Here is a 20,697-nt window from a genome sequence, read left to right as displayed (position 1 = left end):
CCTTTACATACACACACAATTAAATTATGCATTTATAATACATTGTACATGAAAAAGAACATTCTACAGTCTTCTGCGGCAAAGCTATCACTTACAACATGCATATTGGGGGTCGATTTTAAAAGGCGTGCTCACACATCCAGGTGCGTCGGCGCGCGCATGTTACAAAATACATCTCCTGCTCTCACATACGGGCCGGATTTTCATGTCCGTGTGCACGTGGCCTGCTCCATGCGCAGGGAAGAGAATTTTAGAATAATAGGTGGGGTGATGCGAGTAGGGCTTCCCCAGCTACCGGCGTGCGCTTCCCCAGGGCCGTGTCTAATGGCGCTGTCCCGGCTCGCCTCCTGCCCTGCCCCCTCCCTTTCAGCAGGCCCGGCACTTGTGCGCGTATTGGGGGTTACACGCGTAGCCGGGCCCATTCTAATTGGAGCATACTGGCAGGGAACTGGGAAAGGCCTATCTGCGTCGCTGCAGTTTTTTAAGATCCCCTCCCGCTGCATGCGAGAGACATCCGCCTGCGCATGTACACAGTTCAGGGTAACTATGTACCTGGTTCCAGTGGCAGCAACAGTCTGTGGCCCACAATAGAGGGTTGTTTCTGCAGTGACTGGGCTACAGAGTGAGGAAATGGGTGGAGAGGGAGGAAAAACTCTGGTTATAAATGAGGGTCCATGGATCTAATTATGCTTGAAGTTCAACTGTCCCAGAAGTGAGCCAAGCCAAAAAAATGTTGCAGAAGATGCCCTCTCTTCAAAAAAACAGCAAATCATTTCTGCCTGGCCTCTAAGTAACAGAGGAAGCCATGTTTCCAGTCCCTTACCAGAAATAGGGATTCATATCATCTCAACTCAAAAACTTTTTATTGTCTCCAAAAATGTATTTATATTTTCAATTTAAACTAGAAGGCCTTATTTCTCCCTCTCAAAAACATTTTCAATCAGAGGCAGTGGAATGCCCTTTTGGTTAGAGAAGGAGCAAGCAAATCAATTTCTTATTTTATTTATAGTTTATGTTATTGTTTCTTACATACATTCGTCATGCATATCATAGAGTATAATTATTAATTCCCAGACCAACTAATAAAATGCTTGTTGCTAGAAAAGCAGATAAAGGAGAAAACGACAAAAACATTACCAATAGAAAGGTGACTATTCTGAACCTTGTATGGAGAAAGAGAAGAGCATCAAGGACCAAGAGATGTAATCACAGACCAAGAAAAATGTGGCCTACAGAAACAGAAACAATTCCTGTTTTGCCATTGCTTGTTTGATTAAAAGAACTTCCAAGCTCACTTTGTATGTTTGGCACAATACAGGCATTAAGAACTAGCAGTAAATCTGAGAGACTCGTATACTCAACAACAAACCCTGGCTTAAGAGTGAGCGTCATTCTTGTCATCGTACATGTATTCTCGCACTGATCTGCATGTCTTTCCAGGCCATGTCAGCATGCAGAGCCCCATGGTGCTGGCACTAGCAGTTCCAGAAGGCCCATTCTGTTCCCACACTTATGTTTTCAGTGTCTTGATTGTAGGTAGCCTAGAGCATTTTTTTTATTTCAAACTTAGGCCCCCTTTGGCAAAGCTGAATAATGTCACAGAGACACGAGCTTTAGGGCACCTGGCCCTATCCCAACTCACTCCCTAGCTTCTGCCCTGGGACTCAGTTTGTCTAACACCTGTCCTGCTTTGACTTCCATTTGAGGTAGGTGTTTCCCCAACCACCAGGATCGCCAGACGCGTGCAAAATGTAGCCACTCTTTAGCAGGCCGGGGGCAACAGGGCAATAAAACTTGGGCCAAGCATTATAGCCAAACGTTAGCTGTAAGTAAGGAACAGGTCTCCTCCTGTAATATTCCACGGTAAGCGCCTAAAGGTGCAGCCCTACCCTGGCAGCAACTCTCGCCAGCTCAGAGCCACGTGGGAGGACGCGCAGCGATCTACGTAATAAAGACCCGCGGCACTTATCACCCCCTCCCCCTTGCTCGCGGTCCTCTCTCCAAGCCCCGCCCCCTAGGGCAGCAAACGGTGGCATTATCCAAAAGAAAACAAGCAGGAATGGGCTCAGGCGCCCTCGGCCAATAGGAGAGCAGGCCGCGCGGCGGGTGGGCGGGGCGAGGGCTGCAGTCCGTGGGATCCGTGGTGCTGAAAGCCCAGAGCCGGCCGCCGGCCTCGGGGAGCGCGGGCAGCGTGGCGCCGCGTCGCCGCCGTGCGAGATGGGCTCCGGGGCGGAGGGCGGCAGTGCCGGCGAGCCCTGCGGGGCTGCCCCCCGGCTCTTCACCTGGGAGGAGGTGCAGCGGCGGTCGGGCCGCGAGGAACGCTGGCTGGTCATCAACAGGAAGGTGTACAACATCACCCAGTTCTGCCGGCGGCACCCGGGGGGGGCCCGGGTCATCAGCCACTACGCGGGGCAGGATGCCACGGTAAGAGGGTCGGCAGCTGCCCCGGCGCTGGGCTATTACGGCAAACGTGCAAAGGAAGGCGCAAGACCAGAAATAAGTACAAAGGAAGGTTTGGGCACAGCGGCAAGATAATACAAGCAGGGGCCATGCAAAGGGAGGGAGGTAAGACTAATTCTGGTGAGTGGATGGAAAAAATAAACCCGTCCGGAGAGCAATTCTCTACCTAATGTTAGGGAAAGCAGATGTTACCACACTTTAACAGCCCAGGGGGTACAGAGCAATAAAGCAGGAAAAGAGGGAAGAGAACAGGAGCTAATTTTGTACATAAGCAGGGAAGTGTAATCCCTGGGATACAATATAACCTCCGCATACTGTGGTGGTAACACAAAAGTATTACTGATGTGCCTTAGGTAAGAGGAGAAGGATAATAGGGGTGTGGTGCAGGTGAGCAGCCTTGATACCTATGCCAGGCAATATGATGTACTGACTGAAATTACAGACAAAGCACCGAAAGGCAGGGTATGTCATAGATAAAGTGGGCTGGGTTGCCAGGACATTGGCTCTGTGATTGATTAGCAAGTTTAGGGTTATGGGTGATTGACTGATGAGCCTGACTTCAGTGCAGGGAAAAATCGTGGAAACTGTTATAAAGAATAAAATCACAAAACATTTAGATAGACATGGTTTGATGGGACACAGCCAGCATGGATTTACCCAAGGGAAGTCTTGTCTCACAAATCTACTACATGTTTTTGAAGGGGTAAATAAACATGTGGACAAAGGTGAACCAGTAGATGTGTATTTGGATTTTCAGAAGGCATTTGACAAAGACCCACATTTTTTTGAAGGGGTAAATAAACATGTGGACAAAGGTGAACCAGTAGATGTGTATTTGGATTTTCAGAAGGCATTTGACAAAGACCCGCATGAAAGGCTTCTAAGAAAACAAAAAAAATCAAGGGATAGGAGGTGATATCCTTTTGTGGATTGCAAACTGGTTAAAAGAAAGGAAACAGAGTAGGATTAAATGGTAGTTTTCACAATGGAAAAAGGTAAATAGTGGAATGCCTCAGGGATCTGTACTTGGACCCTTGCTTTTTAACATATTTATAAATGATCTGGAAAGGGGTATGACAAGTGAGGTGATCAAATTTGTGGAAGACACAAAATTATGCAGAGTAGTTAAATATCAAGCGGACTGTGATACATTACAGTAGGACCTTGTGAAACTGAAACATATTTGGCTTTAAATGGCAGATGAAATTTAATGTGGACAAGTGCAAGGTGATGCATATATAGGAAAATAACCCTTGCTGTAGTTACACAATGTTAGGTTCCATATTAGGAGCTACCGCCCAGGAAAGAGATCTAGGCATCAGCCCAGTGTGCTGTGGTGATCAAAAAAGCAAAACAGAATGTTAGGAATTATTAGAAAGGGAATGGTGAATAAAACGGAGAATGTCATAATGCCTCTGTATCGCTCCATGGTGAGACCGCATCTGGAAAACTGTGTTCAATTCTGGTTGCCAGATCTCAAAAAAGATATAGCTGCACTGGAGAAGGTACAAAGAAGGGCAACCAAAATGATAAAGGGGATGGAACAGCTCCCCTGTGAGGAAAGGCTAAGGAAGTTAGGGCTGTTCAGTTTGAAGAAGAGACTGCTGAGGAGGGATATGGTAGAGATCTACAAAATCATGAAAGGACTTGAACAAGTTAATATAAATTGGTTATTTACTCTCTCGGATAATAAAAGGACTAGGGGGCACTCCATGAAGTTAGCAAGTAGCTCATTTAAAACAAATTGAAGAAAATTCTCTCTCACTAGGTGCATAGTTAAGCTCTGGAATTCATTGCCAGAGGATGTGGTTATGGAAGTTAGTGTAACCTGGTTTAAAAAAGGTTTGGATAAGTTTCTAGAGGAAAAATCCATATACTATTAATCAGTAAGGAAAAGTAGGTTGAGATCTATTTAATGTTTGGCTACTTGCCAGGTACTTGTGACTTGGACTGGCCACTATTGGAAACAGGATGCTGGGCTTGATAGACCCTTGATCTGACCCAGTATGGCATATTTTATGTTCTATGTTCTTATGTCTGGGGTAAGGGGATCACTGCCATTTACAATGGTGAGGATCAAGAAATGTGTGTGAGGACTGTGCCAAGCAAGTCAAATCTATCCTGCCTTAGTACTGGTTCTAACCAAACATCTGAACAACATTACGGGCCTCTTATTCAAAAGAATTATGTAAGATCCTATCTCTGAAAGTCTATATGATTTCCCACATCTCCCTTATGAGGTTTCTCCTCCTCAGTCATATACTGTATCCTGTATGAGTCAAGCTGGAACAAACATGTACAAGTGATCTAATGTCATAGTCTAAAGGTCTGCTCAGAATTCAAACTGCAACCAGGCAGATTCCAGTCAGACAAAATGATCAGATATTGGGTAAATCCGTTGGATTTTTTTACTAGCAAGTTCTGACAATTTTGAAATGATTTGAAGCATATTTTTGAAAAATCAGACATGGATGTGTAATTTGATAAAATTCACTTTGAAGTTTTTGAAAATCCAAAATGGTTTTCAAATTTGCTTTGATTATAAAAAAAAAAAAAAAAGTTAAAGAAATCAATTAAATGAAACATTGCAGTTTTTCTAGGGTTATTGTTTGCTCAACCTGCCTGGAGGAAGTTTGCACATCTCTAGTCAAATTCCCCTCCCTGTGATCCTTCAGTAGCTCCACTATCCATCAGATGTTTACTGTACTCCAGGAAAGACATAAAAAACATTTAGTTTTCAGATCCCAAGTCTTCCTGTAGTTCTTGATAATTCAAAACAATGAAAACAGGAACAGACCCTTAGCTGAAGAGAAATTAAGCTTCTCATTTTGAGAACTAGTCATACATGTATTGAGTTTATTTATTTATTTGTTTGTTTTTTATATACCGACATTCGATCGAGATATCACATCGGTTTACATGTAACTGTACAGAAATAAGGCAGAAGCTGCTTATTTTACATTGTAACTTAAATAATAATTTAGGAAGATAAATGTGCATATTAACTTTGAAAGGTTAAAGTTAGTTCAATCAAAAGGTTCTCCCCTACACCTTGTTTGCTGACCTAGTTCCAGTGACACTATAGCAGATAAGGACAGGAGCTCATATTAGAACTGCACACAGTGTCATCCAATTCAAACCCCGCTCCTTCAAGCATCAAGTGCTTTAATTATGTTGCCTAATTACAGCTCCTTCAGCTGCCAAGGAGACCCTTTTGGTCCACACTCTTAACTCAGCAATCACACAGAGATTATTTAATCTATCTTCTGCTGTTTCTTAGCCACAGAGCTCATGAAATACATCCTCTGTTATTTCAACGGTCCATTAGACTCATTCTTTACTGCCTCATCAGTTGTAGGTCCCAGCCAGTCCATCAGTAATCATAATCTCATTTAGTTCATCCTGTGGCATCTTAGAAGGCTCATTTTATTCTCTCTTTGTCCGATCCAGTGACAGTGGGACTGACTTTATGAATTCCCTGTGGATGATCAGTTCTCATTAAAGCCCTCCACCTCCCTTCAGCCACTTCCTTTCAGTCCTCCCCCTTTTTTCCTCACTCCTACTTCCTTGAATCTCTATTTCCTTCTCCTATCTCTGGGGAAGTAACAGCTCTGAACTCCCTCTTCCAACAGCAACCCCTTCTCATCCGCTCTACACAGAGCACAGACAGGCAGAGTTTAAACAGAGGCAGAGAGCACAGTGTTCTCTCTGTGTCTGCTCAGATCTGGCACGGAGACCAAATTCTCCATTGCTTTCAAGATGCCAAGCTGTTAAAGAATGTGATTTCTGAAATCTCCTGCTCCATCTCCTTTCCATCTCCACAGGGCCCCCACACTCACCCTTCATCTTCCCCAGTCTTGGTCTCTTGTCTGTCTCCCCTCTCTGCCCCCAGCCCCTGAATTCCTGCCTGCCTTCCTCATCTCAGTGCTCCCTTCTCCTTCCTCGCTGCCTTTCCATTTCCCCCTCTTTCCAACATCCTCTCTCTCCCACTCCCTCCACATCTTCTGTACTGATTCTCATTATTTTTTTTCTCCCTGTTCTATCACTCCCTTCAATCTCCCGCCTCTACTCCACTTCTAGACTTCAGAGAGAGGAGGGAGGAGAAGAAGATAGTGATCTCCCTGTAAAAATATGAAAAACATAACATAGAAACATAGAAACATAGAAATGACGGCAGAAGAAGACCAAATGGCCCATCTAGTCTGCCCAGCAAGCTTCACACATATTTTCTCTCATACTTATCTGTTTCTCTTAGCTCTTGGTTCTATTTCCCTTCCACCCCCACCTTTAATGTAGAGAGCAGTGATGGAGCTGCATCCAAGTGAAATATCTAGCTTGATTCGTTAGGGGTAGTAGCCGCCGCAATAAGCAAGCTGCACCCATGCTTATTTGTTTTACCCAGACTATGTTATTAGCCCTTATTGGTTGTTTTTCTTCTCCCCTGCCGTTGAAGCAGGGAGCTATGCTGGATATGCGTGACGTATAAGTCTTCTCCCATGCCGTTGAAGCAGAGAGCCATGCTGGATGTGCATCGAAAGTGAAGTATCAGGCACATTTGGTTTGGGGTAGTAACCGCCGTAACAAGCCAGCTACTCCCCGCTTTGTGAGTGCGAACCCTCTTTTCTTCTCCCCTGCCGTTGAAGCAGAGAGCTCTGCTGGATGTGTGAAGTATCAGTTTTTCTTCTCCCCTGCGTTTGAATCAGAGAACTTTGCTGTATATGCATTGAAAGTGAAGTATCAGGCTTATTTGATTTGGGGTAGTAACCGCCGTAACAAGCCAGCTACTCCCCTCTTTGTAAGTGTGAATCCTTTTTTCCACATTTCCTCTTGCTGTTGAAGCTTAGAGCGATGTTGGAGTCACCGTAAGCCTGTGTATGTTTATTTAATAAGGGTATTGACTCCAGGCAGTAGCCATCATTCTGGCGAGTCACCCACTCTTCATTGGCAGCCTCTTGACTTTATGGATCCACAGTGTTTATCCCACGCCCCTTTGAAGTCCTTCACAGTTCTGGTCTTCACCGTTCTGGTCTTCGGGAGATATAATTAATAAAAATAGAGTGGTGTGATATTTCAGTTATTACACACATCATTTTAAAAATAAATACAAATTACATATCTGCATACTATTATGGAGCTCACTGTTTGTGTGGATGCTTTGATAGTTTACTGCTCACCTGTTGATTGAGGAAAGAGTAATAATCATACTTTTGCTAAAAATTAGTGTTTTGAGAAAATAAATCACACAGTCTAAAAGTGAACACAAAGGAAGTCTACTTAGCAGATGTTACTGCAGCTGTTGTAAAAATGGCTGCTGTCAGATGTACCCTGACTCCTCTGTTATGTGCTTAGCACTGGTCCAAGATTACCTTCCTTGGGAATCACCTGCCTGGGCCACGGGAAGAGAGTAAGTGCAGGACCAGAGGATCCTCTCCCCCAGTCCTAGAGAAAAAGACAGTGAGCATAGGGGCCGGTGACCCCTGAGGGCCTGAAGGAGACAGGAGTCAACAGGAACCGAGGGATCCTGTCCCGTAGGCTCAGGAGGCCACAGATGGAGGCAGACAGGGAGCATGAGGTTGGAGGTTCCCCTCTCTGGATTACAGGGGAGACAGACAGGGAGCCTGGGAGTGGGGATCCCCTCCCTGGGTTACAGGAGGAGACAGAGTGCGCACAAACTAGGGCATTTCCTCCTTGGCTTTCATTAGCAGAGGTTCCAAATAGATGACATTTAACAAAAAAAAAAAATCACTTCCATATAATTGTTCACAGGTTTCCACTTTTAAACAATTTGAAAGTCATATAGTTTATCTAAATTGAAAATCTTTTTCTACCTATATTTTCTTATGCCACCCTCCTATGTCTCCTGTTCTTCTATCTCCCTCCCTGGTCACCCACCTCTCTGGCAGCTATGCTGTCTCGTTCTTTTCACTCTCTTCTCCCTTCACCGCCCCATTTCATCTCCACTAAACCTATTGCTCCTTCCAGCAATACAGTCATCCTCTTCCTTCCTCATACTCCTCATCTGCCGCTCCCTTTCTAACCTGTACTGTATTTCCCTCTCTCCCCCAGCCTATGTCTCCCCCTACTAGTCTTGCATACCTCTTACTCTCACTATTAGTCTCAGTTTATCCCTCTTAGCACCCTCTTCAACAGTTATCTCCTAGTCTTATCCCTCCAAGCATCTGCTTCCCTTATACCTTCACAATCGCTGTCCGGCCTCTCAAGCTCTTATCCTCAGGCTCTCTCTACTGGCCCCATTTTTCAGCCTCCACCTCTCCTCTTTCCATTCTCAGTCTTCCTCTTCCGTCATCCTCTCTCATCTTCTGCATGTTTTTCAGCCCCGCCACCTCAGCTCATCCTCCAGAACCCACTCCCACTTCCTCCTGTGCCTTCCTAGCCTCCAGCTCCCCCTTTCCCCACCCACCTATTGCCCTCCACCTTCTCCCTGTCTCTATCTCTGGCATGGCCTGCGAGGCCACTGTTAGTGCAAATTCATGGCTTCAGGTTCCTGCAGCTCCTCTTTTCTGAGAGGTACAGAAATAAGGTGGCACTCTGTTAAAGCAGGAGGAAGAGCTGCAGCTTGGCTGTTTGAGGCCAACTATCACAAATTTTGTATTGGGAACAGGGAGCCTGATTTACTGAGACTTTTATTTCATTTTTTGTCTAAAGAGGGAGGGGGGGGGGGGGGAAGAGCTTAGTAAATCTGGACCAGAATTTCTTTCTTCAAACAATAGCAAACGTGCCCGAGATTGGAATCCCCCTGAACCAGCAGAGGTTAAACACAGATTGATTATTTAATCACAGCTTTAGGAAAGTAGATGCAATCCCAAACATTTTTTTTCCATGTTTTAATAATTCTTGAGGCACAATCAAACGCCTACCCCTGCCCACAACCCTGAGTACATGCTCCCTGCCCCGAGGGTGTTGCACCCAGGGCTGAAGCTCTGGCAGAAATCAGAACAGAGCGGGTGGCAGTCTCTGGGGCCCGGGGGGGGGGGGGGGGGAGATACCATATACCAGGGCAGTTCTGGAGGAGGGAAGGGAAGCAGGGAGCCCATGGCTCTCAGGCAAGAGGTGGAGACTTGTGTTTTCTCACCCCCTTGCTCTCTTCTCTACTTCCATTTTGTTTCTGGCTGCATCTCCTCCTTCCCCTCTTCTCCCATTCTACACTTTTTCTTTTTTTTTTTTGGTGAGAAGGGAATGTGAGAGGCAGGGTAGGATGGCGGTGAGGATAATCGCATCAGCCTGTCATTATAATTACTTTCCTCCTGTGCCAGGCTCACCTCTCGCGTCCCCGTTGGCTTGGGCCCGCTCACCGGCTAGTTTATATATGGAACAATAGATAGGGGGGAGAGAGCGATGCTGCCCCAACCGGCAGTGCAAACAGGAGGGGAAGGAGAAGGGAGGCGTCACCAACCGCTGACAGCAAACCGCAGCCCTGGGCTCTTTGCATTAAGCAGCCCCGCTGTGTGCGTCAGGCAGGTGGACAAGGGCAGGGAAGGCCCCCGGGGCTCTTGCGGTTCCCCAAGCTACCTTTCGGGGTGGAGGGAGAAGCAGCCTGGCAGAGAGCTGACTTCGGCCCTTCCTTATAGCCGCCGTCCCAATGCACTCTAATTCTCTGTTTTACTGAGAGAAAGAAAAAAAAAAAAGCCTGAGAACTAAAACAATAATCAACCCCGGTAGCCCGCCTGTCTCTTTAAGGGCGCGCCCGTTCCCAAAGGTGCGCGTGCGGCTCCCTCCGCCCCGGCCGCCCGAGCGCCTTTTAAACCCGGCTGCGGCGGCCGCGGCCCTCTGATTGGCGCAGCCTCGTGGTGCCACCGCTCTCCTGTCCCTGAGCCCGCCCCGCCCACATTTAGCTCACGTTCCCGGGGATTGAGTTTCTCCCCCCCCAGCATCGCTCTCACTGTTTGTCTAGGAGAGGCTTTGCCAGCCAAGCAGTTCCATTTTTTGGTTAGCATCGAATATCTTAGTGCGCGTTTTTTAAATTTCTGTAAGCCGCTCTCTGTGAGAAGAGCACGGTAAAAAAAAAAAAAAATGAATAATTACGATAACGAGAAACAAACAAAAAAAAAAGTAAGGATCTAGTTTACTCAGTTCGTTTCCTGGTGCAAAGCCAAAGATCCTCATTAATTTCTGCTTTTCCCTTCACCTCTCTGTTTGTTCCGGGCTTTCTTGAATTCTGCCACCGTTTTTGCCTCCACTGGAAAGCTATTCCAGCAAGCCTGGGACAAGCACAGAGGATCCCTAGTTGGAGGCTATACAGATGCACGCTTCTCACTGCAAACGGTCTAAGAAAAATGTGTGCAGTCTTTCTCTCACCAGCTACAGCCCCTTACCTCCCAGCAAGCAGAAAAGAGCCAGTCCATCGGCTTAGGGGCAGTTCTGCCCCCCCCCAGACCCCGGGTTGGCAATGCATGCTGCGGAAGCAGTGTTCTCATCCCCCCACAGGGGGAGGGAGTCGCGATCGTCGCTCGAGAGTGACACCTAGAGGCCGGATTCATGCTCCATTGCAGGAGGGTTCAGAAGGAGTCAAGTGCACGGGCCCAGGGTCGCCATTGTACTGACTGGACTAGGCAGGGGAAGCCCCTGTGTTGAGAAGGAAGACTTGTGGCACCAGGAGCTAGCAGCCCTGGTTCCCAGTGAACTGAAGGACAAAAGGAGCCAGAGGAAATTACTGGGTCACAACTGCTCCTCCCCCCCCCCCCCCCCCAAAAAAAAATCCTGCAGACCCTAGGGCTCCATGGGACACTCCCAATATGTGGGTTCAAGGCTCCGGTTTACAGTAGGGTTAATGGAGGTAGAGCAAGGTAAGCATTATTGTAGCTTTAATTATTAAAAACATGTAACTAATTTCCCAGCAGTCTTGGGCATGTTAGGATACACTGTTGCTGCCTTTTCTCTAACAGAAGAGTTATTGTATCATGTAGTGTACGCACAGGGAAAGGAGGAATGGGGTGACTTTCAGTGGTCCACCGAGGTGCAAATTCCACGGCTACTTTTCTGTTCATGGTTTCTGCGGTGCTTAACTTTTCTTTAGAAAATACAGTTCTACAGGTACTCGGTAACCAAAGTGTGGCGCTGGAATTTACGCCTCCTTATTCTGCAGATGGAGGAAAAAATATGCAAGTGCCGATAGGCACATGTACGTCTAGTCCCCGACCTAAACAGGCCTCTTCAGAATGCAAAGGGAAGTGTGAATCCCACGCAGAAGTGTTAAGCCGCTCTGAGGAGGACATTTCCCTGTGCAAATGATTTTGGAACCTTGCCCTCTCCGTGCAGTGTAGAACAAGCTTCACCGGGCAGCCAGAATGCGCCAGTCAGTTTTCCTCTGCTGTCGTCTGCCATGATCCTAGTTTGTTCTTAATCCTTTAAGATGAAGCAGGGGAAAATCTGTCTTTGGAAGGGAGCCAGAAAAGGCAGAAGTAGCTGGCCCATCTTGGCTTTCTTCCACCTTCTGATACCTTTTAATTAGAGCAGCCAGAGAATTAGCCGGAGATGGTCTTTGGATATAAGACCGTGAGGATCATTTTAGACAAAACACACACACACACCCCCCTGGACCAGTGACCTACCATTCAGTGCACTGTTGGTGAGACCCTTCTGAACATGGGAGCTGTTCAACATGTTGGGTGATAACCACTTTAAAGTAAGAGTTCTCTCAGCGATGCAGGGTAACTACCGGTATTACTCCCTGCCACGTGGAGCTTTTTGCATGTACAGGAAAAGACTCTTGCACTTCCCAGTATGGGCGGTGCGAGCTAGCAGCGTGTCGTAGGTTTTCTAGGCCCTGCAACCCTTTTCTTCTCTGTAATGGTTTTAGCCTTCCTCCCTCCTTTTAAATGCAGTGCAGTATGCTCCGATTAGTGGCTCCCCTCCCCCCCCCACCCAGCTAGAGAATCACTGGGGTGGTGAGTTGTGAGTCAGAAGGTCTCCTGGGCCTTGTGAGTTCTAATCCTGCTCCCCGCTGACTCCTTGCATGGCCTTAGGGAAGTCGCTTTCGCTCTCTGCCTCTGTTTGTGCCACTGTAATTGTCTGTATATTATGTTCGAGTAGGTTCAGCCGTGGGTGGGGTGTGCACCCACGGCGGAGCACGGGTGTGTAACTCCTGAGCTACACGCCGACCTCGGAACCTGGGCCCATAGTTTGGAACATATGGGCGTCGCTTTGCGGGTGCACGTGCAGGTTCCTCGGCTCCTAGCACTAGCCTGCACGCCCACCCCGCTGGCCCCAGAAAGACAAACTTCATCATATAAACAAGCACTAAGGCTGGACTAGGGAGGGAGGAGAGAGAGTGCTGGGTTGAGGTCTGTCTTTTTTTTTTTTTTTTACATCAGAGGAGCTACCAGAGAATGCAGGACAAATACACATTTGTTGCAGGCTCTACAATAAAGCTCAGATTTACTTCACCCACATCTACAGGAAAAGTGGAATTAACCCTTCAGATAAAGGAACTGAATGAGCTGTGAATGTAGGACAGCGAGCGTGCATGGTTGTCTTCTGTCCTGCCAGACTAACCTTGGCATTCAGTGCTGTGAGAGCTCTTGGCTTAGATTTTTCTGTATCTAAAACTGGTTCTGGCTCAGGGCTTTCAGCAGAGAGCTGCTTTTTGCCGAAGAGATCATTGAACTTGAAATGTATGTAAATATAGGGATGTGGGATGTTACATCATTTGTGCCTCCAGAGGGGGTCGGGTAGCGGTTCTCAATCTCAGCTGAGAGGCCAAGAAGGGATGTCCTGGGCTTAGAGCTCATTTACCTTGCCCTTGGAGAGGCTGAGAAGGGATCCGTGTTCTTGAAGCTGCTGCTATCCGCTGGCCTCTGTACAGAGCTGGAGTACAGCCTGGACTGGATGGTGGGATAGGGCAGGAGAGTACTGATATCTTGTGGTTTGGCTCTCCGCATCCTAATCAAAATGAGTTTCCGCTTGCCTTTTCCAGGATCCCTTCACGGCATTCCACATCGACAAGGCCTTGGTGCGCAAGTATATGAACACGCTGCTGCTCGGGGAGCTGGCACCTGACCAGCCCAGCATTGAGCCTTCCAAAAACGTGAGTGCTCCGTCGCTTCTGCCGGGGGACGATGACATGCAGGTCGATTTGAGAGCTGGTAGATTACGTTGCCGTCAAATATGCTTTGCCGTGGCATCTCTAATGGCCCAGCTTCTTACAACCTGTCACTTGATGGAGGTGAAGTTGGTTCTTGGTTGCACTGAGAACTGGGAGCCAACTTCAGTCTTTTTTTGTCACTTGCTGCTTCCGAGGAAGGCAGAGAAGTGGGTGCAAGCGTCCTGCCACTCTGTCTCCCCCTTTCTTCTCGTGCTGCCGCAGCGACTGATTGTGGTGATGCCCCCGTCGCAACCTCAGTCCCAAAGATCACCGCATGGTTAGAGGGAAAACCCTATAGCTGCAAGTCTTTCCTTCCATCAACAGACAGTGGGGATAAGAGGCGGGCCAAGTGAGTTGTAGATTTCACCCACACTGCTGGGCACTTTCCCTTCCCCTAAGTTGCCTCCTTTCCCATCCATCTGCATCATTGCCCCATCCAGGAAGCCCCTTCCATTCCTGGCCTCCCTCACTGGAAGAGGACGAGCCGCTTGCCTGCAGGCCTCTCCTGTTCTCCGGGACCTGCTGGCGATGGGGGCGGCTGGGCGTGGGGGTTCCTCACATGACGCGTGGCATTTCAAGACTGCGCTTACTGCGAGCATGCCCATGCGCAGATTTTCCAGCAGGTTTCCACGTTGGCCCCGTGGAGCATGGGGAGGTGCCAGGCCCATGCCCCGCCTCTCCGCTCTCCCCCCCCTGAACATGGATCCGAGTTGGTGAGTCTGCGTGGAAGTTATGCCCCCCCCCCCCCAGACAGACACGCCGGATTACTGCTACAGCACTTCCAGCCTTGGCGGAAAAGCAGCAGCAGCAGCCTGGAAGTTGACTTTTAATTCCTGCTGCCACCATAGGGTGCCCAACCCTTTGCAATCCAGTAGGGGTTGGGCCACCCTGTGGAAGCAGCCACAGGCCAGGGATACAGAGAGAGCGAGCATTTTGATCTTTTGCAGACCTCGCTGACCATGGATTTCCGGGAGCTGCGAGCGGCGGTGGAGGAGATGGGGCTTATGAAGCCGAGCTACCTGTTCTTCTTTGCTGTTCTCCTTCACATCCTGTTGCTGGATCTGGCTGCCTGGCTCACCATATGGTACTTTGGGTCCTCCCTGGTGCCTTACCTGACCACCGCGGTGCTGCTTTGTACAGTCCAGGTAACCTTTTTTTTAATCTGATGCTATTCTGATTTCCCTGCCTATCCAACGAGGAGGAAGTGAGGTAGCGATCCGCATGGATAGTGTTCAGGCAGAGAAAGCATTGCAGCTGATAAGAAACAAATGTCACCCCTGGGAAGCCCATTACAGCCAGAAGAACTTCATGAGGCTGAGGAGTTTTGTGTGTGGTCGTTTGAGACATTCTCGCATTTACTGTGAATTCCTTAGCGAGACCGGGCGATTGTACAAAATCCACAAGCATCTAATTAAGATTATAGGAGAAGCTGGGATGACTCAGACTTCCATGCAATGAATGTCTTAATAGTTTTCCTTCATTAGGGGAAAGATGCTTACGGCACAGGAAGAAGGACTGGGGAAAAGTCCTGCTCTTTATCAGAAGGAGACGTGAATTGCAGTGGAAAACTCATGGATCCTGCCGTCCCAGCTTCCCACTGGCTGAGGAGCCACTCTTAACTCTTCATGTAGCAGTTTTTTTCTCTTTAGGAAGTGCCGTTGTGGGAGTTCTGGGGTTGAGGAAACAGTTGGGCGGCGTCAGTCCCTGGGACATTAGAGGTTTAAGATGCAGGAAACTCTAAGCATTTTCCCCGTAGACACAAAATGGGAGAAATCCTTCAGTACAGAGACTCCAGTATATGTGAGTGGGAGTCCAGAGCTGGCAATCCAAGTGTGTGTGTTGTCTTTGTCGTGTATCACAGGCACTGGAAAAGCAAAAAAAAAAAAACTCAAGCTTTTGGTGCATGGGATTTTGGGCATGAAACCTAAGGAACATGGTAAAGACTTTTGTCATCTGCAGGGAATCAGCGCAATGCTTTGAAAAACACGTTCCTAAGGGGTTTCAAATCTCTTTGGGTTCCCATGGGAACTCGGCGTCCTGGCGAGGGTCAGGATCTGTGGAATGCTTCGCCCTTTGTCCGGGTTTGGAGGGCCCTCTGCGCGCAGGCTTCCAGAATACTAATGCAGGCAGAGCCGAGCGAGCCAGCTTCCCTTCGGGGGTCGCTCTGTTAGCAGCCGAGGCCCTCCATGGCAGGCGCATAAGCATTTCTCTTACTGCGCTTTCCTCTACGAAGGAGGCATGAGAACAGCCCAGGGGAGCAGGGAGGGCTGCGGTGCACCGGCCAGCAAAGTGGCGAGGGAGAGGAGTCTGAGAGTCAGGCGGATGCGTTATGCAAAACCTCCTGCTGGTGCTCGCCCGGGCACTGTCGTTACTTAGCAGGGAAATGTGCCAGGAGACACTATCGGTGGTGAGAAGGGCATTTTGCCCTGTTAAGGAGCCCAAGCCCACGCTGAGCGCTCTCTTGGCTGACGCGAAGCCCTCGCCCTTGGATTCATTCTCTCTTCTCTTCCCTAGGCCCAGGCTGGGTGGCTGCAGCATGATTTCGGACACCTTTCCGTCTTTAGCAAGTCCAGATGGAACCATTTGCTGCATAAATTTGTGATTGGGCACCTGAAGGTAAGGGTCGCTTCCTGGGAGCGCTAAGCAGACTCCGGGGTCACCCGGCAATGGAAACTCTGGGGACCCCTTTGGGGCTGCATTAAAAAAAAAAAAAAAAAGATCTCACTAACGTCTGCAGCATAAAATCAAAACTGAGCAACGATGACTGTTGGTCCCTTCTGGGCACACAAAACCAACTCTGCTGTAAAAATTCAGGGCCTTCTGAACTCTGTTCATTAAACCAGATTTTAAGTGCAGAAACAAGGGGAAAACATTTATCTAGTTATAAATATTTGCAATATAAATAAATAATCCACATATTATGAGAGAGACTGCTGAGGGGATTACAAAGCTTAAACAGTGCATATAAAACAGTAATTAATCAAACAGTAAGGCACGATAAGATAGCCTAACTACAAAAAAACCCCTGCCTGAAATAGGAAAGCCTTCATCTGTTATTAAAACCCTTTTATATCATCCATTGCTCGAAGAGAATCTGGCGAAGGATTCTAATGAGAAGGAGCAGAGACAAAGGAAGCACAATTACGGGTCTCACTTAGACGTGCCCTCATAGTACAGGGAATGTCCAGTAAAACTCCCCCTGGGATCATAAGGGACAGGACAGTTGATAAAGTTTTAATAAGGAAGAAAGGTAACTTGGGCCATCCCGTTTTATCGATTTAAATGTAAACCTGAGCAGCCAAGGAAGATCTTTTCGGATTGTTGTAATCTGGCCCCAAGGACGGCCCCTGACAGTTAAACGTGCTGCTGGTAGGACTTAAAGCAGGAAGGGGCAGGACTGTAAGGAAGAGGTTAACAGGAGTGCAAGCCTGAGGCAGGATTGTGGGGGTCAGGACTTCTTATCCCATTGAGAGACCTTCCAACTGGGCCTCTTCAGAAGAGTGGGATGATGTGCGCTTTCCCCCAAATCGGAGACAGGGGAGGAGAAGGTCGCAGGGCAATGTAAAGATCCACTAATGCTTGGAAGAAAAGGCCGCAGGAACGGTTTCTGTGATGTTACGTCATTCTCCTTTGGAGCTCCAAGCAGGCCGGACTCTCCGGAGGCAGCTGCATAATGTGGCCCCTCTTCCACTGGCTAGCAGGGCTTCGGGGCTCCCTTGGGAATGCTGGGGGCCACATTCTGACCCCTGCTCCCGGGTTCTTTTCCTGGAGGTTTTCTGCTTCTTACAGTAAAAGAAACGCACTGCAGAAATAAATCCTTTTACTGAGTACGCGGTTGCAGATGAAAAATCAGAAGAGGTACACGTAGGAGTCGTGCACATCAGTGCAGCAATAAAATCACAGATAAATCTGCGCTCCCTGGGCAGCAGGTACTGTCCACAAGGGACCGTCCCCGGGCACTTCCCCAGTGGTACCTGCAGACTCCTTCCCAGGAGGAAACTGGGGACCCCTCTGGATACATTTCAGTGAGCGTCGGCTGATGCTTTTCCTTAGGCAACAGCTGTGCAAGGCAGTCGTCCCTCTCAGTCCCCACAAAGAAAATCGAGCTTTCTTCAAAGCACTGACAAAATCAGTGAGGAGTATGGGGGCTGCCGAGATTCCTTCCCAGACCTCAGTGGCGTTGCTCGTTTGATGTCAGAATTACTCCAGGGAACCTGGAGACTTCATCTCTTTCTGAAAACCACAAATTGTGTCTTAAAATGTGCAGTTTACTCAAAGCAGAGGATACAGACCCCATATTTAGCTTGGTTTTTTTGGGTTTGTTTTTTTTTTAAGAATAACTGTCACCAGCTCAGGCTATAATAATCTGTGCTCTGGAAAGCAAATAGGAATATCTCTCTGCAATTAAGATGAACCTTGTATTGTGTTTTCAAGATTTTCTGGAACACTTTAATGTCTGTGAGCCGTTTCGTGTGCCGCTGTCATGGGATTTTGATAGGGATCAACCCATCCAGGCCCCAGTTTACAGGGACTTGTTTATGGTAGGAGTGGTTCAGTGTGATGAGGTTCATTTAAATAATAATTTCCTTTTACTGAGTTTGTTAAAAAAAACCCAAAAAACAACCCCCCCCCCATCAAACCAACTTGTACCTTGTCAACATAATTTGTAAGTAAAGCAGGGTGGATTTAAGATTTGTGCGCCCATAAGCAGAGTGCCAAGGTGGCACCCCCCACCCCTGGCACCTGGCCCTAAAGCAAGCCGAAGCAGGTTCCTCTTTGACCTGGGTATTTGGTGCCTTCAAAATCTGGCACCCTGGGCAGTTGCCAATGTTTAAATCTGGGCCTGAAGTAGTGTTTAGGCCACTTGAATGCATGGAAAGAAAAGTCAATAAACGAGGATATAAGGTGATGCCTTTTTGTTGGATTAACAATGCATTTCTTCACTCGCTTTCACGAGCCCACACTCTCGCCATGAGGTCAGAATGCAACGAGCAGGTCAAAGCAATTTTTAAGCACACACAGATGAGGAAAAGAAAGACAAGTCAGAGGGGGAGAAAGTGGATTTTGCTTGGCTTAGCTGCTAGCTTTATTATCTTGAAAAATGCCCGCTGCTCCTGAAGGCTGAAGTTGTACCTCTGGAGCTGAGGATGCTGGGAGAGTCTCGGGGGTAGGGGGGGGGGGGTAGGGGTGGTGGTCTGAACGAACGCTGCTGACATCTCGCGCACTTCTCTTGTCAGGGCGCGCCTGCCAGCTGGTGGAATCACCTTCACTTCCAGCATCACGCCAAGCCGAACTGCATCCGCAAGGACCCCGATGTCAGCATGCACCCCCTCTTCTTCACACTAGGGAAGAAGCTCTCAGTGGAGGTGAGTGGGGGGTCCTGTAGGTGAATTAGGCTGGGAGGGCAGACCACCTGCACAGGAGGACTGCCATCAGGGGCAAGACTAACGCAGGGCAGAGTGCAGAGTCTGCTCTGATCTTATAAAACAATACGGAAAGAAATCACCAGCTAGGTTAATGACAGTGAGAGCATTGGTATTCTCAGATAAGCACTTTACTGACTGAATAATCATTATCCTGTTATAATTAATCTTTGTTTTATATAATATGGCTCAGTGTGCAAGACTGTTTAGAAAATGTTGACTGATGCCTTTGTTGGCATCGGTCAACATGCAGACCTTGAGAAAGGAGATCCTTGGCATGTTAAGAAAGGAAAATGATAGTCTGCATTATATTTATCTTTTTATTTCTACTTCTATTCCTCCAATGCCAATGGCTATAGGCGGCTTACAAAGTTACATACACAATCTAATAGATGGAGAACATAAGAAACAACCAAAAAGGGAGTGACTGCTACTCAAACTCTAAAATAAATTAAATTAAAAAGGGACCTTCTCAGTATATCAGTATATCTTTCACAGCAAACAGCCACCACAGTAAACAGAAACGGATATATTTATAATTTAATGGGCCAGTGCCTCCATTTTGCTTGGTGTGTATGTATGTATGTATATGTATCTGTATGGATGTGTATATATGTATGTGTATGGATGTATATGTATCTGTGTATATATATATATGTATATGTATGTGTATATATGTATATGTATGTATATATATATATGTTACGACCAGGAATGTGGACTCTTGAGCTGGCCTTCTGGAGAAGAGTTAGAAGAGAAGATGGACTCCAATGAAGAGAAGACCGGGTTGGTGGCAGGCTGACCGAGAACCATGTAGAAACTTCATCCTGGAAGTCCGTGGCACACCCGAGAGGAGCCCGTGAGCATCCGGACGGCTGGGACTTAGGCGAGAGTATTGAAGAGGAAGTCTTCACCCTGGAAGTCCAAGATCCCCCCAGGAGGAGCCTGTGAGGACCTGGACCGCTGGGACTAAGGCGACGGTGGTGCGAAGCGATGAGAAGACGATCCAGACGTCGAAACAGGCGGCAGACAGGAGAAGCGAAAGAGAAGCTGAGATCAAGAGCCAGAGAGTCTAGCAATGGAATTTGAAACTGATACCGTGGATTAGATCAGGATCAGCAGGGCAGGAGTCACAAGAGCTGAAGAGACTGGAGCTGGAATCACAGGAGCTGGAGTCACAAGATCAGGAGTCACAGGAGCTGAAGAGACTGGAGCTGGAATCACAGGAGCTGGAGTCACAAGATTAGGAGTCACAGGAGCTGAAGAGACTGGAGCTGGAATCACAGGAGCTGGAGTCACAAGATTAGGAGTCACAGGAGCTGAAGAGACAGGAGCTGGAGTCACAAGATCAGGAGTCACAGGAGCAGGAGTCACAGGAGCAGGAGTCACAAGATTAAGAGTCACAGGAGCTGAAGAGACTGGAGCTGGAGTCACAGGAGCTGAAGAGACTGGAGCTGGAGTCACAAGATCAGGAGTCACAGGAGCAGGAGTCACAGGAGCAGGAGTCACAGGAGCAGGAGTCACAGGAGCAGGAGTCACAGGATAGGAGCTGGAATCACAGGATGGCAATTAAAGACTCTGAAGAAAAACTCTTTTGCTAAGCAATTCTGATCAGGCAGACGCCGGCTTAAGTACCTTGCCGGCGTCTGACGTCAACCCAGGGGGCTGTCCTTTGCCTGCGGGTGCTGAACCGTTGGCAGGTCTTTTCTTGCG

The 20,697-nt window shown here is 47.9% G+C and overlaps 1 protein-coding gene across 5 annotated transcripts in view; it reads left to right on the top strand.

Moving 5' to 3' along the window:
• The first annotated feature begins 2,089 nt into the window (after positions 1-2,089).
• The window catches only part of FADS1 (fatty acid desaturase 1), a 38,298-nt gene continuing 19,690 nt past the window's right edge, over positions 2,090-20,697 (top strand). Inside the window, exons 1-5 of one of the 5 annotated variants that reach the window (XM_029582258.1) lie at positions 2,090-2,424; positions 13,394-13,504; positions 14,509-14,706; positions 16,076-16,177; positions 18,799-18,927. In XM_029582258.1, the coding sequence (XP_029438118.1) occupies positions 2,218-2,424; positions 13,394-13,504; positions 14,509-14,706; positions 16,076-16,177; positions 18,799-18,927 (747 nt within the window). In that variant the 5' untranslated portion in view covers positions 2,090-2,217. Of the gene's footprint in view, positions 2,425-2,542; positions 2,566-9,510; positions 9,532-11,240; positions 11,265-13,393; positions 13,505-14,508; positions 14,707-16,075; positions 16,178-18,798; positions 18,928-20,697 lie in introns of those variants that run through there. The other 4 variants (XM_029582259.1, XM_029582262.1, XM_029582260.1 and 1 more) reach the window with 4 other exon arrangements.

Source organism: Rhinatrema bivittatum, chromosome 17, assembly GCF_901001135.1.
Source record: "Rhinatrema bivittatum chromosome 17, aRhiBiv1.1, whole genome shotgun sequence".
Classification (NCBI taxonomy): domain Eukaryota; kingdom Metazoa; phylum Chordata; class Amphibia; order Gymnophiona; family Rhinatrematidae; genus Rhinatrema; species Rhinatrema bivittatum.
The sequence above is the reverse complement of the archived record's forward strand: the minus strand, read 5'-3'. Positions and strand labels throughout refer to the sequence as shown.